The sequence below is a fragment of the Cyanistes caeruleus genome, chromosome 1 (assembly GCF_971803275.1).
Source record: "Cyanistes caeruleus chromosome 1, bCyaCae1.hap1.1, whole genome shotgun sequence".
Lineage (NCBI taxonomy): Eukaryota > Metazoa > Chordata > Aves > Passeriformes > Paridae > Cyanistes > Cyanistes caeruleus.
Window position 1 is genome coordinate 107091934 of NC_141701.1, and position 17424 is coordinate 107109357.

General features: G+C 40.3%; 2 protein-coding genes across 10 annotated transcripts in view; one reads left to right on the top strand and one right to left on the bottom strand.

Annotated features, from left to right (window-relative positions):
* Window positions 1-905, bottom strand: part of AVL9 (AVL9 cell migration associated) — a 41238-nt gene extending 40333 nt beyond the window's left edge. Inside the window, exon 1 of the mRNA XM_086848043.1 lies at window positions 720-905. Within this exon, the coding sequence (XP_086704169.1) occupies window positions 720-785 (66 nt within the window). The 5' untranslated portion in view covers window positions 786-905. The remainder of the gene's footprint in view (window positions 1-719) is intronic.
* On the top strand, window positions 878-17422 carry LZTFL1 (leucine zipper transcription factor like 1). Of its 9 annotated transcripts, none has more exons than XM_023919405.2 (10): window positions 878-1108; window positions 8719-8843; window positions 9285-9479; window positions 9984-10044; window positions 11026-11094; window positions 12453-12518; window positions 12668-12745; window positions 15139-15312; window positions 15792-15895; window positions 16469-17422. In XM_023919405.2, the coding sequence occupies exons 2-10, from the start codon at window positions 8767-8769 to the stop codon at window positions 16485-16487; spliced, it is 843 nt and encodes a 280-aa protein (XP_023775173.1). In that variant the 5' UTR covers window positions 878-1108; window positions 8719-8766; the 3' UTR covers window positions 16488-17422. The 9 variants fall into 9 exon arrangements, with proteins under 9 accessions (XP_023775173.1, XP_023775170.1, XP_086704249.1 ...); XM_023919402.2 differs by lacking the exon at window positions 878-1108 and adding an exon at window positions 5935-6786; XM_086848123.1 differs by lacking the exon at window positions 878-1108 and adding an exon at window positions 6781-8054.
* The last annotated feature ends 2 nt before the right edge of the window (window positions 17423-17424 follow it).

Below are 17424 nucleotides of genomic sequence, written 5' to 3' on the forward strand. Positions count from 1 at the left end.
GGGCAACTGCATCTCCTGCTTCAAGGGTTAAAAAAGAATTAAAACAAACAGAACATAAACCAGCTACGAAATACATGACATAAAATTCTACTTTGGCCACACGCAGCAGTCAAGCATTTATGAAAACCGGAAAGAGGCAAAGAAAACTTAAATCCAGGGTGGGCTTGTTACCCTGGGGCTGTTTGGTACAAGATGCACCTGTGAGCACTCAATGATGGGCCGGCAGGGATAGAGGAAGGTAGATTAAAACACCATTTGGGGGTTTTTCCTCAGAATCCTCTGTCTGAACGCATTAAACACGCACGACTCGGAACAGATACGGTGCCACGGTGCGCACCACGGTCGCCTCTCATTCCCAGGAGCTCACCCCGCCGGCCCTCGCTCCGCCTCGCTCCCGGCGGGAGCGCCGAGGCCGGGCGGGAATGGAGGCAGCTCCCTGACCACGAACTGCCCGAGGCGAGCCGAGTCACGGCCCAGCCGGGCACCCCCGGCCGGGGGAGGCCGCGGCCAAGCGGGGCCTCGCCAGCTCGCAGCCCCTCCTTTACCGCCCCCTGAGTGGAGCGCAGCCCCCCGGCCCCGCCGGACGCGCCCCTCCCGCGGCGGCTCCCGCAGCCGGGCAGGCGCCGCTCGGCGCGGGGGAGGGGAGCGGGGCAGGGCCGGGAGAAAGCGCAAGAGCGGAGCGGAGAGGCGGGCGTCGAGGGACACCCGAGCCCTCTCACCTGGCAGCCCTTCTTGTGATGGAAGCCCACCACCACGATGTGCAGCACCGGGCCCCGCTTCTCCATGGAGCAGCCCGGCGATGGCCGCGCCGGAGGATGCCGCCGTGCCCGGGCTCTCGCTCCGCCCCCCGGGGTCCGGCGGGGACGCAGCCCCGGCCGCCTGCGCTTCCGCACCGCCCGGCCCGGGAGGGCGGGCACGGCCCTCAGCGCCGCCCTCCGCCCGCCCCGCCCGGCGCCGAACTCGGGATTACTTGGGGTGGGCAGGAGCTGCTCGGTCGGCAAGTCCAGGTCGTACAGATTAGTGGCAGCCCTGGAAGGAGTCTAGGGGTTGTGTCAGTACAGTTTACTCGTGTTGGTTGCTGAAGGTTAAAACTGAGGAAAAAATCAAGGTAAGGCTTCTTCCCTCAAGGGGCTAAACCTCCAACAAGAGGAGGCTCAGGAGCGATCGTGGCTCTCTACGAGCACCTGAAAGGAGGCCCTGGCCAGGTGGGACTGGTCTCCTCTACCGAGCCTGCAGTGAGAGGGCAAGAGGAAATGGCCTTAAAATGAAACAGGGGAGATCCAGGTTACATATTAGAATAAAAAAAAAATAAAATCAGTGTTAGTGTGGTCAGGCATTGGAATAGGCTGCCTAGGGAGGTGGTGGAGTCACCACCCCGGGGTGTTTAGGAGGTCTCTGGCTCTGGATGATGTGGGTTACGTGTTACAGTGGCAGTGCCGGATGGACACATGGACTGGATGATCCTAAAGGTCTCTTCCAACTTCGATGATGATTCTGTGATTCTATAAACATGTCTTAGTGTACCTTAGAAAGAAGGCAGTTCAAAGACTTGTCCAAGACCATGGGCAAATTTAGTGTGAGAGGAAAAAATAAAATTAAAGAACTATATCTTACTGCTCTCACACCATGCTCACTCTTTAACACCTTTGTTGTGATTAAATTCTAACTGCTTTGGTAGAGGCTGTAATCTTAATAATTAAGATTCTCTGTGGAAATTGGAGGAAGATAATCTTCTTGAAAGAACTATAAAAGAATTGTGCTTAAAAAAAGTCTCATCACTAACACAGTACCCAGGGGCTCAAATGATAACAATACAGCATGTAATCACATATTGTTTTTCAGCTTCAACAGAAGTGCTGTTATAGAAAACGTATACTGCAGGGAGCACAGGATAAACTACAAGGAGCAATCCTTCTGGCAAAGGAATGGTTTCTTATTAGTATTAGCCTGTAATTGTCAGTTTACTATAATTAAAAAAAAAGAAAAATGCATTAAATATTGGCCATTATCTCCTGCAGTAATGAGATATCCCCCAAAAGATGCATGTGAGTGTTTACGGTTCATTCTCATTTCATTCAGGAAAGTGCAGTCTGGCATCACTCTTACTGTTATGGATTATGCATTATAGAGGCATCTCAGTGATACTACTGGATAATGGTGGCTTATGGCTTCTCTGAATAGATTATTAGATTTATTTTTTTTTCTGCTTGAAATTCTCTTTCCTGCTAAAGCAATAAAAATGTTGAACTGAAAGCATCAGTCTAGTCTAGGAAGATGAACTAGTTGGCATAATTGATGTTGTTTTCACAGTCACACTGCGTGCATTTATGGGAAAGAAAGACAAGTGAGAGCTGCTATGAAACAGCTCTCAGAAAAGTCTTAGAATTTTCCTAAGGGAATTTTCTTTCTCTATGCATAGGTAACAAATAGCAATGAAAACTCAGCCCTACAGTTCTTCTGTTACTCAGAGACTTTGCTTAAGAACCACCAGCTATGATATCATTACCATAGTAATAGTAATTTGTTAGTCATTCTTCAAGTCATAGCAATAAGGCAGAGTTCTCAGCTTACGTGCAGTGAGACTTCTCGAGATGGATAACCTTTCCCTGGGCAGTATAATAGTTTATGTCTGCAAGTAACACCAGAGCTAAGCAGTGCCCATGGCAACTGGTAGCTCCCCTCTATTTGTTAGGTATAGCCCAGCTTCCTGAAGAGCAAAGCTCTGAATTTGTGGAGACAAGCACGTGAATAAAAAATAAATGTCCTTTGATTTCTGTTGAAGAAAAGCATAGATAAAACCCTGGCATGGATCTGAGGGTTGTATCTAATTTCTTCTGGATGGCAAGCTCACTTTGTTTTCGCAGTGTGTTTTCTTTGAAGCTCTTATCCAAAATGAATGCAGTAATTTGTAGAAAATGAAAAGAATCTCTTTTTTTTTTTTTTTTTTTTTACAGTCAACAAGACCAAATGTAATTTGAATTGTACACTTAGTTGCATTAGGGCATCATGATGTAGGAGGCAGTGTTCCAAACAGGCTTCCCCATGGAAAATACTGTATTTGATCCTATGGGAATGATGGTGTCATTCTCATGAGATTGATAGGATACATGGAAGCAAAAAAGGGGAGCTTGGATTGTTAGGGACATTTGCAGACACAAATGCAATGTATCTTCTGTAACTTTAAAGAGGCTTAGATTTGGATGGCAGAAACATTGCTCTCAAATCCTGACTGTTCTCCTCACACAAATACTGTCTTGTCCTGACCCCTGTTGACATTTTCAGTGCCCCGGGGTCCCCACTCACTTTGGCTAGAAGGGTTCACAGACCTCTAAGTCCTGCTTCTTCAAGTTGGATGAGAGATGTTTGAAGAAGATAACTGGTCAGAATTGTTTCCTTAGAAAATATTGGTTATGAGTGGTAAAGCAGAGATGTGTTCCAGTGGGTTATGAGGGGAGCAGAGAGAAGCTTGAGACCCCAGGTGCAGCTGTTAATTATTTGTGAAGTAGACACTGCTCTTTGGGGGCCCTGATCCAAATGCTCCCCCTCCAAATACTAGCCATGAAAGGTGATCATTTTGTTTGCAATTCTGTGCTGTTTTCCTCAGAACCCAATTTCTTCTCTGGTGTCCTTTGTGGAAGCTCTGGAGGTTGACAACAGTAAGCACAAAAATCGTTATCACAGCCTAATGCACACTGCAGGTGGGATATGGATGGTCTGTTACCTCCTTTTCTTCTTTTCAAGACTGACATAGCACTAAGTACAAGAGACAGCTAAAGCCAGACAACACTGACAGGAACGGATTGCAGGCTGAAACAAAAAAGAAATAATGAGCATATGGTACATTCCCACAGTGGTTGTCAAGACAGACAACAAATATCTTTGAAGGTGGGCTAGAGAAATTGAAAGCAGACAGATTCCAGGATGGTGATCAGCCACTGACTGCAGTTTGGGTTTGGCTGGCAGCTCAGAAAGTTGGCGATCCACTCAGTGGGGAGGGTAAATGGAAGTGAAGGAAAAAACTGTACAAGATACACATGTATCCCATTCTGTTCCTTTTCTTACTCTGGCTGTTATTGCCACAGCCAGAAAAGGAAACAAAATGCTTTTTAGTCTGATCCTGTATGAAAGCTTTTTGGTACCTGTTACTGGTTTCATCTTTTCCCAGCATCTCATTTGCCTTTGGGTCCCTGCATTGGCAAAAGCGTAGGGGCAAAGGTATCAGTGAAAGGGAGGTTCATCTGATCAGTGTTTTGAGCTGTTCTCTTGTTACACCTTGATCATTCATGGGTTGGTGTCTTTGTGGCTGGTACTTAAAAGCGTGTACTTCTGTTCTTTTGTGCTTCATTTCACTGGGGTCCCTTTGCTAACAAGTGTGCAGAAGCAGCCAAGGTAAGCACTTCCAGGTGCAGGGATCTTTGCAGTACAGAGCAGGCAGATGAACCCAGATCAGCAGGAGCTGAGGCTGTTACCACAGCTCAAGCCTTCTTGAACATTCAGTCATTCCATTCATGCACAGTCATTCCAAGCTCTGTAACTAGGAGCTGTTGAAGAAGAGGAATGAGAGCAATCCATGGTTGAACATGTTTTGGCCCAACCAAATGCCAACACTGTTACTGATGCCATGAGTACCTTAGAAAGGCTATACAAAATCCCCATAAAAGTTGCCAGTCAACATCACTAGTGGCAATGTGTGTAGGTAACATCTTTTTCTGCAGAGCTTGCTGAGGAACCTGAAGAAGTGATGCTGCCAGCATATACCATGTGCTGAAGCAGAGGACAGAGAGGTGCAAGCTCATAAGAGCACAGCTCCTGTCAGGTCTTTTAGGCCAGTTTCAAGTACTGTAGAGCTGCTTATGCCCAGGAACAACCTTTGTGTATATGGTCCATCTTTCTGCACTCCCTTGATTGCTACATGGATGTTATTTTCAGTTCTGAGGACAGACATGGATGCCCTTCCCTGAGGGCATGCTCCAGGGCCTCCTGTAAACATGTCCTGAGTCGTCTTTGTTGAATGTAGATTCCACCTGTGACTTGTGTTTACTGAAAGAGATTTGGAAGGAGTCAGGCTTTATCTGTCTCAAGAGTTGTTCCAGACAATTTTGATGGAATTTTGTCACTTGTTCCTGACTGTGTCTGAAGTAAATAGAAATTAGGTTAGACTTGTCACCAATACAGCTGCCTACTCAAAATTACCCATTAATCCTAAATTGGTCACTGCTGCTTTTAAGGCCATTAGTTAATGAAAATGCACTGCAGGCTGTGGTCAATAAGATAAACACAGTGTTGAGGAATGCTAATTGCAAAGGATCCTATTTTTCCCTCTCAAGCTGCGGAAGAAGAGCACTTTTCCCTTGGGGCCACTCTGCTCCGTAAAGTGCCTGGATGGAACAGCTGCCCAAGTGCAGCAGCCCTCCTGCCTGTGTATGTTCCAAACAGCCTTTTGCCAGCTTTCTGCTTCCTGGTCTGTTAGTCATTTAGCTGTGTCATTCCAGTGCTCTGCTTTCACGGCTTGTCTGGATATGGAAGGTGATACTGGCATTTGATGTGTCCACCAGCATCATGGGAGAAGGCCATTACATCCCTTCATTCCATTCATAATGGGACAGATTCAATAATCTCTATTCCCTCTGTCTGTGGCTCTCTAATATTGCATTTCTGCTGTGACAGATCTGATCTCCTGCAGGAGAGGACAATTGTCTTGAGGACAATTAATGGATAAAATCCATAGTTTCAGTGTTTACTTCCTTTTACTTACACTGGAAAACCCCAAACGCTGTCAACATTACTTTCATCCTCTCCTTAGGTGCAATCAAGGTTCAATACAGCTGGGCCACCTGCAAAGGGTTAGATCTTTTCCCATACACTCAGCTGATGCATGCCAGGTTATTTTTCTGCATTTTATAAATTTTTTGGGTGATCCAGGTGAAAGACTCTGGTGATAGTTACCCCACATGGAGTACTGCATCCAGCTCTGCAGTCTCCAGCACAAGAAGGACATGGACCTGTAGGAGTGAGTTCAGAGGAGAGCCACCAAGATGATTAGAGGGATGGAGCACCTCCTATGAGGAAAGGCTGAGGAGAGAATTTGGATTACTCAGCATAGAGAAGGCTTTGGGGTGTCCTAATTATGGCCTTCCAGTACCTGAAGGGAGCCTACAAGTGTTTGTAGTGACAGGACGAGGGAGAACAAGTTCAAACTGAATGAGAGTAGGTTTAGATTAATTATTAGGAAAACATTCTTCACTGTGAGGCTCTGGAACAGGTTTCCCAGAGAAGTCGTGGATGCCCCAGTCCTGCGAGTGTTCAAAGCTGGGTTGGATGGAGCTTTGAGTAACCTGATCTAGTGAAAGGTGTCCCTGCCCATGCCAGGGGGGTGGGACTAGATGATCTTTAAGGTCCCTATCAACCCAAAGCATTCTGTGGTTCTGAGTTGTCCTGATATCATGCTAATGCTTTGCAAAAATCCATGTTTAGTGAAAAAGCCTTGGGAAAAAAATCTTAGGTGGTGTAAATAAACTTGAGACATTTCCCATCTCGCCTAACTGCACCTACCGCTTCAGCAGCTCATTGCTACACAGCAGTTTTCCAAATTGCACCTGAGCCCGTAGGAAATACAAAGTTAAGTTTTAAAAAAAGGAAAAATCTCCTTTATCTGGTTTTGCGGGCCGCTGGTCACGTGGGTGCGCCGCCGCCAATCGGAGGGCGCCGCGGGCGCTCGCGAGGCTTCGGTCTCCATGGCAACGCTGGGCCCGCAGCCGTCCGAGCGCCGGCGGAGCGGCCGCCATGGTGAGTAGCGGGAGGGGGCCGCCGCCGCCGCCCGGCGTCCCCGCTCCGTCCCGCCGTCCCGGCACGGAGGCGCTCCGCGTCGGGCGGCCGGCCCGCAGGCGGGGCTCGGGGGCGGCCTGTCGTCATGAGGGAGCCGCTCGGGGCAGCTGCGGCCGCCACCTGCCCTCCTGGGCATCCCTGCCGTCCTGCGGAGGCTCCTAGGGCTTGAGGTTTTTGAGGGATCCGGTGGCCTATCTGCGTATCAGCGTGGGTGACTCAGAGATCAGGAGTGGCCTGTGCTTATGTGTTTATTTATTAGTATAATTTCCTTTCTGTCTGTAATGAATAGAAGCTTTTCAATTAAAAAATACACCAACCCTCCAGCAACAGCAAAGAGGACATTAGTTTAGCTTCCCATAAGATCCCTCATCTGCAATATGTGGGGCTTTGTGGGCGACATCGGGCTTGCAGCCGCGTTATAAGAGCTGGTTTTATTTAGTGCTGGTGCTGGTTCCTCAGCTGCATTTAGTTCCCGGAGTATTGATTGTTCATCCAGGTATGCCAGGATTGCATTGTCACTGGAGCTTCCCTAAGGACAAGGTGAACTGTTTTGTCTGAGTTACTACATGCCTGTCTCTCTCCAACACCAGCCATGCTAACAAAGTACATCGGAGTAAATTAAATGAACCTGCCTTTGCATCAGCTCGCCGGGGACTGTGGTGATAAACTTCCACTGATGCCCTGTTGCGCCTCCTTGTCACTCATGCATGAACAGTGTAGTTCTGATGTGATTACTCATGCCAGTAGTTCTTTGAAATACAGGCATGCATTAAAGGGCTACTCAGCCAGGTCTGAAATTACTTTCTTGTTAATTTGTGCTGGCAATATTTGTCTATGTATGTGTTGGGAAGCAAATTCAGATTATCATTTGTGATCTCCTTCATCAAAAACAGCATGGCCAGCAGGTTGAGGGAAGTGATTCCCCCCTCTGCTCTCATGAGACCCTGTCTGGGCTGTTGCATACAGTTCTGGTGTTTCCAGCATGGGAAGGACATGGAAGTGTTGGAGCAAGTCCAGAGGAAGGACATGAGGCAGACAAGAGCACTGGAGCACTTCCCCTATGAAAACAGACAAGTTGGGGGTGTTTAGCCTAGAGAACAGAAGGTTGTGGAGAGACTGCCTAGCAACCTTCCAGTATCTGGAGGAGGCCTACAAGGAAGCCAGGGAGGCACTCTTCATCAGGAACTGCAGCCATAGGACAAGAAGTAATGGGCACTAGTTGAAAGAGAGTAGGTTTAGATTAGATATACAGAAAAAATCTTTATTGTGAGGGTGATGAGGCACTGCATCAGGTTGCCCAGGGAAATTATGGATGCCCCATCCCTGACAGTGTTCATAGCCGGGTTGGATGGACCGCTGAGTAACCTGGTCTAATGGGAGGTGTCCCTACCCATGGCAGGGAGTTAAAACTAGATAAGCTTTAAGGTCCCTTCCAACACAAACGCTCTGTAAATCTATAATTCTGTGAGAAGTCTCAAGAGTTTACATAAAAAGTAACAAACATAACATACTTTCTCTGGGTTTTTTATTAGTACGTCTATGGAAGATACATCATTCAGCTACCTTACACATATGCAATGCAATACCTAGATGTGTTTATCCTCTCCTGTACAGTCCTGCTGGTTCTGATCCTCTGATTGCCTCTGTCTCTCTGATTTTTTATGATTTTTTTGAGGTTACTTGAGCCCTTGCTTCCAAGTACTGGAGCTTTCTCAACCTCTTAAGAGAGGCGTATAGGGATCAGACATATGAAAATATCTTGTTTTTCACCATGCTAGTTAGCATGCTAACCCTGTGAAAGCAATCACAGAAACTAGTCAGAAGGCAGGTATTCACAGTAGTTAAGCTCATTTTTCCGTATGTTTGTCTTTGTGCTTGTGTCCTCCTCCGCAGGCAGAGCTGGGCGTTAATGAGCACCACCAGAACGAAGTGGTCAGCTACATGCGCTTCGCTCGTTTCAAGCGTGGCATGTGTCTCAAAACAGTGGATTCTTGTTTTCAGGACCTCAAGGACAGCAGGTACTGTGTGGGGTGGCTCTGAGCGAGAATAAAGCAAAATATGCTAGCAGCAGTAGCAGGTTTGAATACTTTATGGGCTGACTTTTCTCCTTTACATTTGTATGTTCTTGTATTTTCCAGAAGTTACAAGTCAAATGCTTTTAACCCCAAGTTGTTCAGATTCTTAGGAATTAACATTGACAACATGACATTGCTTCATATCTTGCTTCTGCTATCTAAATTCAATGTAAGGCTGAAGCTGAATTAGTATTTATGATTTTAATGATTTAAAGAGAAAATTCAAATACAATATCCAATTAGTAATGCTGTGGTCATCTAATAATGACAGAAAGTTTTTAGAAAATATTGCATTATATGAGTGGTACCTGTGTAGTGAAATCTCATAACAAGGCAGAATTGTTACCTTTACCATACCTGACTCATCTTGACCTCTCTGTTTAGACTTGTTGAAGAGACCTTCACAGTTGACGAGGTGATAGACATGCTGGATGGACTGCAGAGTGTTGTACACAGTGAAGTGGAGTCAGAGCTCATAAACACAACTTATACCAACGTTTTACTTCTGCGGCAGCTCTTTTCACAGGCTGAGAAATGGTACCTGAAGTTACAGACAGACGTCTCTGACTTGGAGAATCGGTAACAGCTGTTGGACTATACTTTCAACAACAAGAAAACTTCAAACTGTTGACTATTTGCATTCTTTATGTAACCATAGAAACCTGTTCTTTTACTGTTGGGTCAGTGATAGATTAGCTTTGATGTTTCCATCTATAAAATAGCAAGATACAAAATAATTTCAAACTTGTGGGCAAGATGTTTTATTAGTAATATTCTTACTTGATTTAATAATTTAAGAGCAGGTGACTGGACTCAATTTAAAAAAATTTGTTGTCTGGTTAGATTATATTTTAATTAAGGATGCTAAATCTATTGTAATGCATGTATCATGCCATTGCATGACATATTTGTGGTATTTGTGTAGGACTCCACCCTGTACTTCTAACAAGAATTTTACATGTAAGAAAAAGCATAGCACTAGCCTGTTAAAATGTGTTTCATAGCATAGCTCTTAGTAAAAAAAACTCTCCTTACATTTTTCTTAGCTAAATAAATGCCTTTTTATTTTATTTTTTTTTCAAGAGAATTATTGGACCAGGTTGCTGAGTTTGAAAAGTCAGAATATACATCTTCAAACAAAAAGGTAGAATTTTATTTTAATCAAATTGTAATCAGATGTCATGTGGAGTCATGACAGATGTTTAAAATACTTAGTATTGACTCTTTGCGCTTAAGAGGAAACCAAAACCAAAACACAAACCCCATCCTTTTTTTTTTTCAAAACAGTCTTTGTAACTGTCCAAAAAGTACTATTTTGTATTTCAGCACCAAGGTTCCCTCTGAATTGCCTTGGCTGTTTCCAGAGTGCCTGTTCTGCACTTTTGGGGTGTGCCTCACATATCTCATCCCAAGATCAGCCAGACCAGGGATGTGTTGAAGCATCTGCTTCTGGGTTCCCTTTCCGGGGCACCTGGTGTGAGAATGGGACATTCACTTGTCCCAGCATGAACTCAAGAGCTGCCAAGATTGCACAGCACAGATATCCCTCTAGCTTGTCTTGCATGAATATGATTGCATCTTATTTCTATTAGATTTGTAGCATAAAGGTGTATCTATATATTATGTGTGTGTGTGTGTGTATATATATATATATATATATATATATATATATATATATATATTATGTGTGTGTGTGTATATATATATATAAATGTATATATATATTATATTGTATTTATATAGATATTATTTTTAATACCTTAAGTGTGAAATAATTTGAAGCTTTGTAGATACTTTATACTCTTGCAATCACTCAAATATTATGTTCTCCTTACTCCTTTGTCTTTTGGTTTCTGCAGGATTGTCAGTATTTTGTAGAATCACATTTGCGATACTTCTGTCTTTATGCAGGATCTATGTTTAACTTAAGCTCAAAGTGAAGATCATAACTTAGGAGACAAGGAAGCAGTAAAAAATGAATTTGAAATAAAAGGTTGTTTTTTTTATTTGCTTTGCAAAAGAAAGCTGAATTGAGTATCTGTAGTTATTTTACAGGCTAAAGGAGTACTTTTATGCCTCCTGGAAATCTGTATAATTTAATTTTTCACCTTTTTTATTTCTTTAGTCCACTGCAGATCCTGTTAAACCAAAACTTGCTCCATTAAATGAAGGTGGGTCAGAGCTGCTAAACAAGGTAAGAACTTGACTGTTCATGCAGTTGTGGTCAATGATCATTCTGTTTATGCAAATGAACTGAATAGCTGTACAGTAATATTTGTATAATGTGTCTGTCACTGTACTGACTTCATGGTAATATACCTCAGAATATGAAGTAAAACACTAGTAAATTATTAAATACTGTAAAGCATCAGAAATTTATTGTGCAGTTATGGTCTCTAACACGTATTACAATATTAACCCTTCTTTTGCCAAGACATTTTGATCTTTGTAGAAATTTATTTTTCCATTTAATAGAGTAAATTATTATATTAGTTCTATGGACCTCTCTGGTGCTTCAACAAAGAAATAAATTAAAATATGTAGATGGCTGAAATTACTGGGTTGTTGAACATTTTCTGTATCACTTGAAGTCAATCTCATTACATCCATTCTTTTTTGTTTTGTAAGTTAGTTAAATTCCTCCTGAAGAAACAGGCACTTAAAGAATTTGGATTTTGAAAACATCTGATTTCTCACTTGCTAAACATTTTCAGAATTACACTTTCCAGTACTCAATATTATCAGTAGTTTTTATTAGGTATTGTACTCATTTCATTCAGCTGAACTTTTCTAAAATGTCACACTTCTTGCAATACCCTTATAAGTTTTTGATAATCAAGATAATTAGCAAGGCGTTTTATTTTCTGTCTTCTGTCCTGCATTCCCAAAATGACGTGTTGAGTACGTCTGTCTCAAGCTGTTATTATTCACTGCAACAATTAAAGCATTCAATAATTCAGACTTGTATTTTGCTTATAGGTTAATGTAGTTCTTTTTCAAAAGTAATTTCAAAATCATAACAGTTTTTCTTGAATATGTACATCTGTTGTCTTTTTTTTTTCCCCAAATCATTCAAAGTTCATGTGGTGAATTTACTCTGACTGATAAAACATGGGTATTTCATGTGACACAGGAAAGGATATGCAGTAACCTGGTATTTGTCTCTTTTGAAAAGGAACTGCAGATAAGTTTTTGCTTGCCTGTTGGTTGAAAATGTGAATTATGAGCAACAGTGAGATTTTCCTCCCTGAACATGCGTTTTTTAAATCATGAATTTTGATACTAACAAGATACTGATCTCAGTAATCTCAATGTGTTTAAGTGAACAGCCCTATATGTTACAGTAGAATTGGAGATCTAAATTGCTTTCTCACTGAGGCTAAAAACCACAATAAATGAATGAATTCTTGATTTCTTATGAAGGCCATTTTTATAAGCATTTAGGATCTCTTTTGTTTTCCTAAGTTATGAAGTGTATTTTCTTCCCTGAAATGTTTGCAAAAGCCAGAATGGCACAAGAGTGCTCACAAGTATTTTCTTGTTCTATAACAGACAGTTGCTCTTCTCCAAGAAGAAAATGAAAAATTGAAGACCAGACTCAGGACCATAGAAACACAGGTAAATTCCCTGTAATCTTGGATGCATAATGTTGGTTACATATTTTAAAAGCATTTAAATAAGAATAAATAAGAATAAATAAGGGTTGTTATTCTTACGTTTTTAGTTAAAATATGTTTCTGAGGTTTTAAATTTTCAATGTTTTCCAGGCTACAGCTGCCCTAGATGAAAAGTCCAAGCTGGAGAAGTCACTGAGGGATTTACAGATGATCCAAGGAGATCAGAAGGTAAATATAATTATATCCTTCTGCTGCCATTTAATGCAACTCTTGCCAGTACATATAAAATATTGGTTTGTATGGTGTGTTTCTTTTCTGGCAAATGCAAGAATTTGAGTTAGTGTTGTTCCTGCTGACATTTTCTGTTCCCTCTGGTATGTCAGTCGGCAGGTCATCTGTAATATTTGTTGATGTTATGATGTATTCAGGAACTATCAGGAAGTAGTATTCCAGAATTCATATTCCCAGGGCTGATACTTGTATTAACAGACAAATCTGCCTGTTTGTTTCTTCGTGTTTATTAATGTAAGAGTGATACCTAACCTGGTTTTTAGAGCAACAATAAAACACTAATTCTTTAACACATTTGTCACTTCATGTTGACATGAGCAAGCCAGACTTGCTGCTGATTTGATTTTTCTGTAGTTCTCCCTGTGTCAGCATACTGTTAAAAATGTTTCACCATTTATTACTATTACTTGAGGTAAGAAGTTACTTGAGATCCTTAATCTGTTTTGTAAATGACAAAATAACCTTTTAACAAAAGGTGAGTTGCTGCTGGCAAAAAAAATGTAAGAAGCCTCAAGTCATGTTGACACAAATTAATCTGTTCAGGTCACTGTAGTATTTTTCTAAGTTTCTACCTTTATTTTTCATTGTGTCTTAATTTTAAAACGTTTCAGTTCAGGCTTTCAGCAAAATTAGAACACTTTAATCCCATTATTTTGTGTAATTGACTTTAAAATTCCTGCAGTATTTACAGATTAGGAGGTAAGGTTCAAAATTATAAAACACTTCTCTTTTAATTTTTATATTTTAATCCTGATTTCTTTTTATTTTGCTTTCTACCTGGTTTATGGTATGTACTTGGTTTTCTTAATATGTAAAAAGTTTACTTAGTAACTTTCAAAATTGTGTTCAATAATATTTTTAATAGGGAACTTGATTAATCAGTCATGGAAAATATTTTCTTTCTCTGTTTTGTTAAACTTCAAATTATTGCAGGTTTAAAATATTAAAGCAGTGTATTAAATCGTGGCTAATACTGTTTGTAGTGTTAAAAGACTGGAACCAAATCTCATTCTGCTTTTCTGGATAAACATGAATTGGCCTCAGTGTCAGGGCTGCTGAGTATCTTCAGCTTTCATGTCCTAATTTGCTCTCTGTAATCTGTCACTTTCTCCCAGTTGCTCGTAAAGCAGTAGATTTCAAACTCTTTGAACAAATAAATGACTGCCAAACCACAATTGATTCTTAAGGACCAACTCATGAGATTGATTTTTTTTTTTAATTCATAGTTAATAGATGGCTCCACATAGAAAGTGTGAGTCACAGTAACTGTAACTGGGAGTAATTCCCAGCAGTAACTGGAAGTAACTGCTTTGTTGGATCAGTTTAATTTAAGGATTTAGAATTTTTGCCTAATTATGTCATGGTTAGAAAGTAGCAAATAAAACATACAAAATGTATGTAATGCTTTTCAACACCACAGGCTTGGACTCTGTCTCAGAAATAAAAAATAAGCTTTTCTTCTGTATGGGTACTACTATCAAGTAGTTTCCTATTCTCAAGTCTTAAGTTTCAGACAGAGAGAGTAGCAGGGCTTTCATAGATTTTAGATTTTGTTGGTTTTTTGGTTTGGTTTTTTTTTTGTTGTTTTGTGCTTCTGGTTCAGCCTCATCCTGAGTTATTACACTTTTGAGTTTGAAATTGAGCTTTAAAACCTAAGAATAATTTGTGTTTGGTTTTTTTTATTTTATTTAAGTGAAAATCCATAGAACAGTTACATGATTATAATGTTTTGTGACCCAGAACTGATGTTCTGAAAATTTGAGTTGTTTCTTCTCATAAGGAAACAGAAAAGTTGCTTTGCAACTTGGAGCCTCTTTGTGTAAGACGTCTGAGAACGGTGCAATGTTGGTTGCATTGGCTGAGAGTGTGAGCCTTAACACTTTCAGCCTTTCCTACATATCCTACACTAACAGCTTTGGAAATGTTTCAAAAACACATTGTAGCGTAGACATTCAGATCTTAAATGGTAATGTACTGTTTCTGTATGGTAAATAACATCTTGTGATATGATACATCCTCTGGCTCTAATTAATTCCTAAAGAAATGAAGTACTTAAGAATTAGAACAAGAACTTAAAATCTCAGCTGAGAAGACATTCCAGCCATCTTTAGAAAGCATTTGTTAACAGTTTTTTGAAGTTATAAATTAGTCCCTGCTCTTTTTTTTTTTTTTTTTTAGTTGAAGCACTTCTGATCTAGGCTCTACAGGAGCAGCTTGTACATCATTATTAGAAATGAAGACATACCTAGTTTATGTGGGATTTTGCACTTAAAATTTTAATTATTTATTCTCTTGAATTTGACATATTTTAAATATTTCTTCTGTTGAAGAATAATGCAAACCAGGATATCACTGAACTGGAAAATAAAGTGGCAGCTTTGAAATCCCAGTTTGAGAAGACTTTGAATGACAGAACTGCAAACCAAAAGTTCTTAGAAGAAGACTTGATGACAACAAAACATGACTTATTGAAGGTTCAAGATCAGCTATCCACAGCTGAAAAGGTTAGTATTTTATTTTTATGTGAAGATTAGTTCCTTACTCCCATTTTAACTGATTAATTTAACAAGCACAAGCTACAGGATGCAGAGTTTACCAGGCCACACTTTTGCTCTTGTATTTTTGTTATTTCAGTGGAAAAGCACATTATGCATAAAATAGCAAACACACAACTAACTGCATGGTTATAACTAGATGAATATTAAATAATTGACTATTTGTCTGGATAGATTTTTTTTAATGCAAAGCCTATTCCCAGTCTTCTGAAGACTTTTAGTCTGATTTTGTTAGAAAATGAAATTGGTGTTTCTATGGCTGCCCCAGTAATCTCATTTGAATCTACCAGTTGACTTTATCTAAATTTGAGTACATTACAGAAAACTACTATTGTCAAACTTGAAGAGGGGAAGTAGGCTTTTTTGTTTTTTAATATTTTTGTCTAGTCTTCATAGTATGTAAATAATATGTTGATGTTATTATGTAGGAACTGGAGAAGAAATTTCAGCAAACAGCTGCCTATCGCAACATGAAAGACATCCTCACCAAGAAGAATGAACAGATCAGGGATCTGCGTAGAAGACTTTCCAAGTAGGTGGTGCTGCCCTGTCTGGGTCAACAAGATCCTTGTTCTGGATCCATGTTCTGCTCCCATTTTGTCTGTAAAACAGTCTGTACATTTTCCCTTGGAGAGAACTTCTAATAGGCCATGCCCTGATTTTTGACATTCAGTCCTTTGAATGGATAGTGTGGTTAGGGCTGGTGTGTGCAACAGCAGCTGCCATGTAGCAAGTAATGGGAATTTATTATGGAGAAGATACAGGCTATTTATTCATGGCTGTGGTAGAGAAGGCCTCAGGAGCTACACACAGAGATACAGATGGGAGATGTTCCAGGTGCTTTGGTAAATGTTTGGATTTGTTGGTAGGTCATTCCTTCATTCTACTGTTTGGTAAACTGGCCAGTTTTAAAAGGTGAAAATAGTCTAAAAACTAAATGCATTTGTCTGTGGCTTAAGTCATACAGTAAACTTGGACAGAAATGTGTCAGTGTTGGGTGTAATTTATTGCTTTGGTTTCATATTTTCATTAGAGACAAAATGTCTTTGGGGTATTTTCTAATCTGTTTTAATTATTTTTCTATTTATTCTTTTTTAATCTTCAGATATGAGTCAGAGGACTGAAATACCAAAAAGCATCTGATCTATCAGAAGTTGTCATGGAGAGAAAATGTAGACTGGTATTATTTTTCAATAATTTTTGTTTTGAATGGTGTATTCTTTGCTTCTAATGTTCAAAATAATTCTTTATTAATATTAATTTCACACTGAAACTCTTACCTTATTTCCTTGTAAACTTATAGTTTACAGGTATTAGTTTCTGCAGTGGTGTTTTTAATTGACATTCCTTGAGAAATAGCAAATAGGACCTTGTTGAAGAACTGAGAACATTCCCTACAAAAATGGGAGTTTATTTTTATTAAAAAAGGGGAGAAAAAAGACAAAAAATATATGCATTAGAGTTTTTGATGTCTTCAAGGTGGAAACTCCAGTTGTTATTTTTGTGTAGTTAATGTAGTTATGAAGTAGCATTATATGTAAAAACTGCATCAGTGATAGAGTCAGAGGAATAAAAACAAACACTGATTCTGTAATGTTACTTCACACTGGACATGTCATAGCTCAGCAAAGTGTGATCAGTCACACTTTTCTAGAGGGTGTTCATTAGATTATGAGATAAATATGCTTTATAGCCAAAGTGCTGGACCGTTTCAAATGAAGTTTTGCTTTTTCACTTGAATTGATTTAAAGCAAATTTGAACATCAGAAGACAGAGATTCTGATTTTGCCAGTATTCTTAATATTGCAGTGGTAATCTAAATATGCATTGGAAAGTTAGTGGAGCAACTTAATGGGAAATAAGTTATTTTAGAGGTTTTCATCTCCTTTCTTAATGTAGCCTCACCAGAAAACAGCTTACTTCTCTCAAGTCTTCTCCTTGTAATTCTTTGCCTTGCATTTGTTTGTCAGTCGCCTAATAGTGCATTCTACTTGTTCATTTGTCCTTGTTCATATGTATCTTGTATTTTACTTCAAATAAAATACTATGTTTTCAAGCATT

What these genes read in the sequence shown, in the direction of transcription:
- LZTFL1 (XM_086848100.1), top strand. Translation starts at nt 7,324, where the DNA reads ATGCCAGGATTGCATTGTCACTGGAGCTTCCCTAAGGACAAG. An exon ending in CAGGACCTCAAGGACAGCAG is followed by an intron (nt 8,844 to 9,284) that starts GTACTGTGTGGG and finishes CTCTCTGTTTAG; the next exon opens with ACTTGTTGAAGAGACCTTCA. An exon ending in GTCTCTGACTTGGAGAATCG is followed by an intron (nt 9,480 to 9,983) that starts GTAACAGCTGTT and finishes TTTTTTTTCAAG; the next exon opens with AGAATTATTGGACCAGGTTG.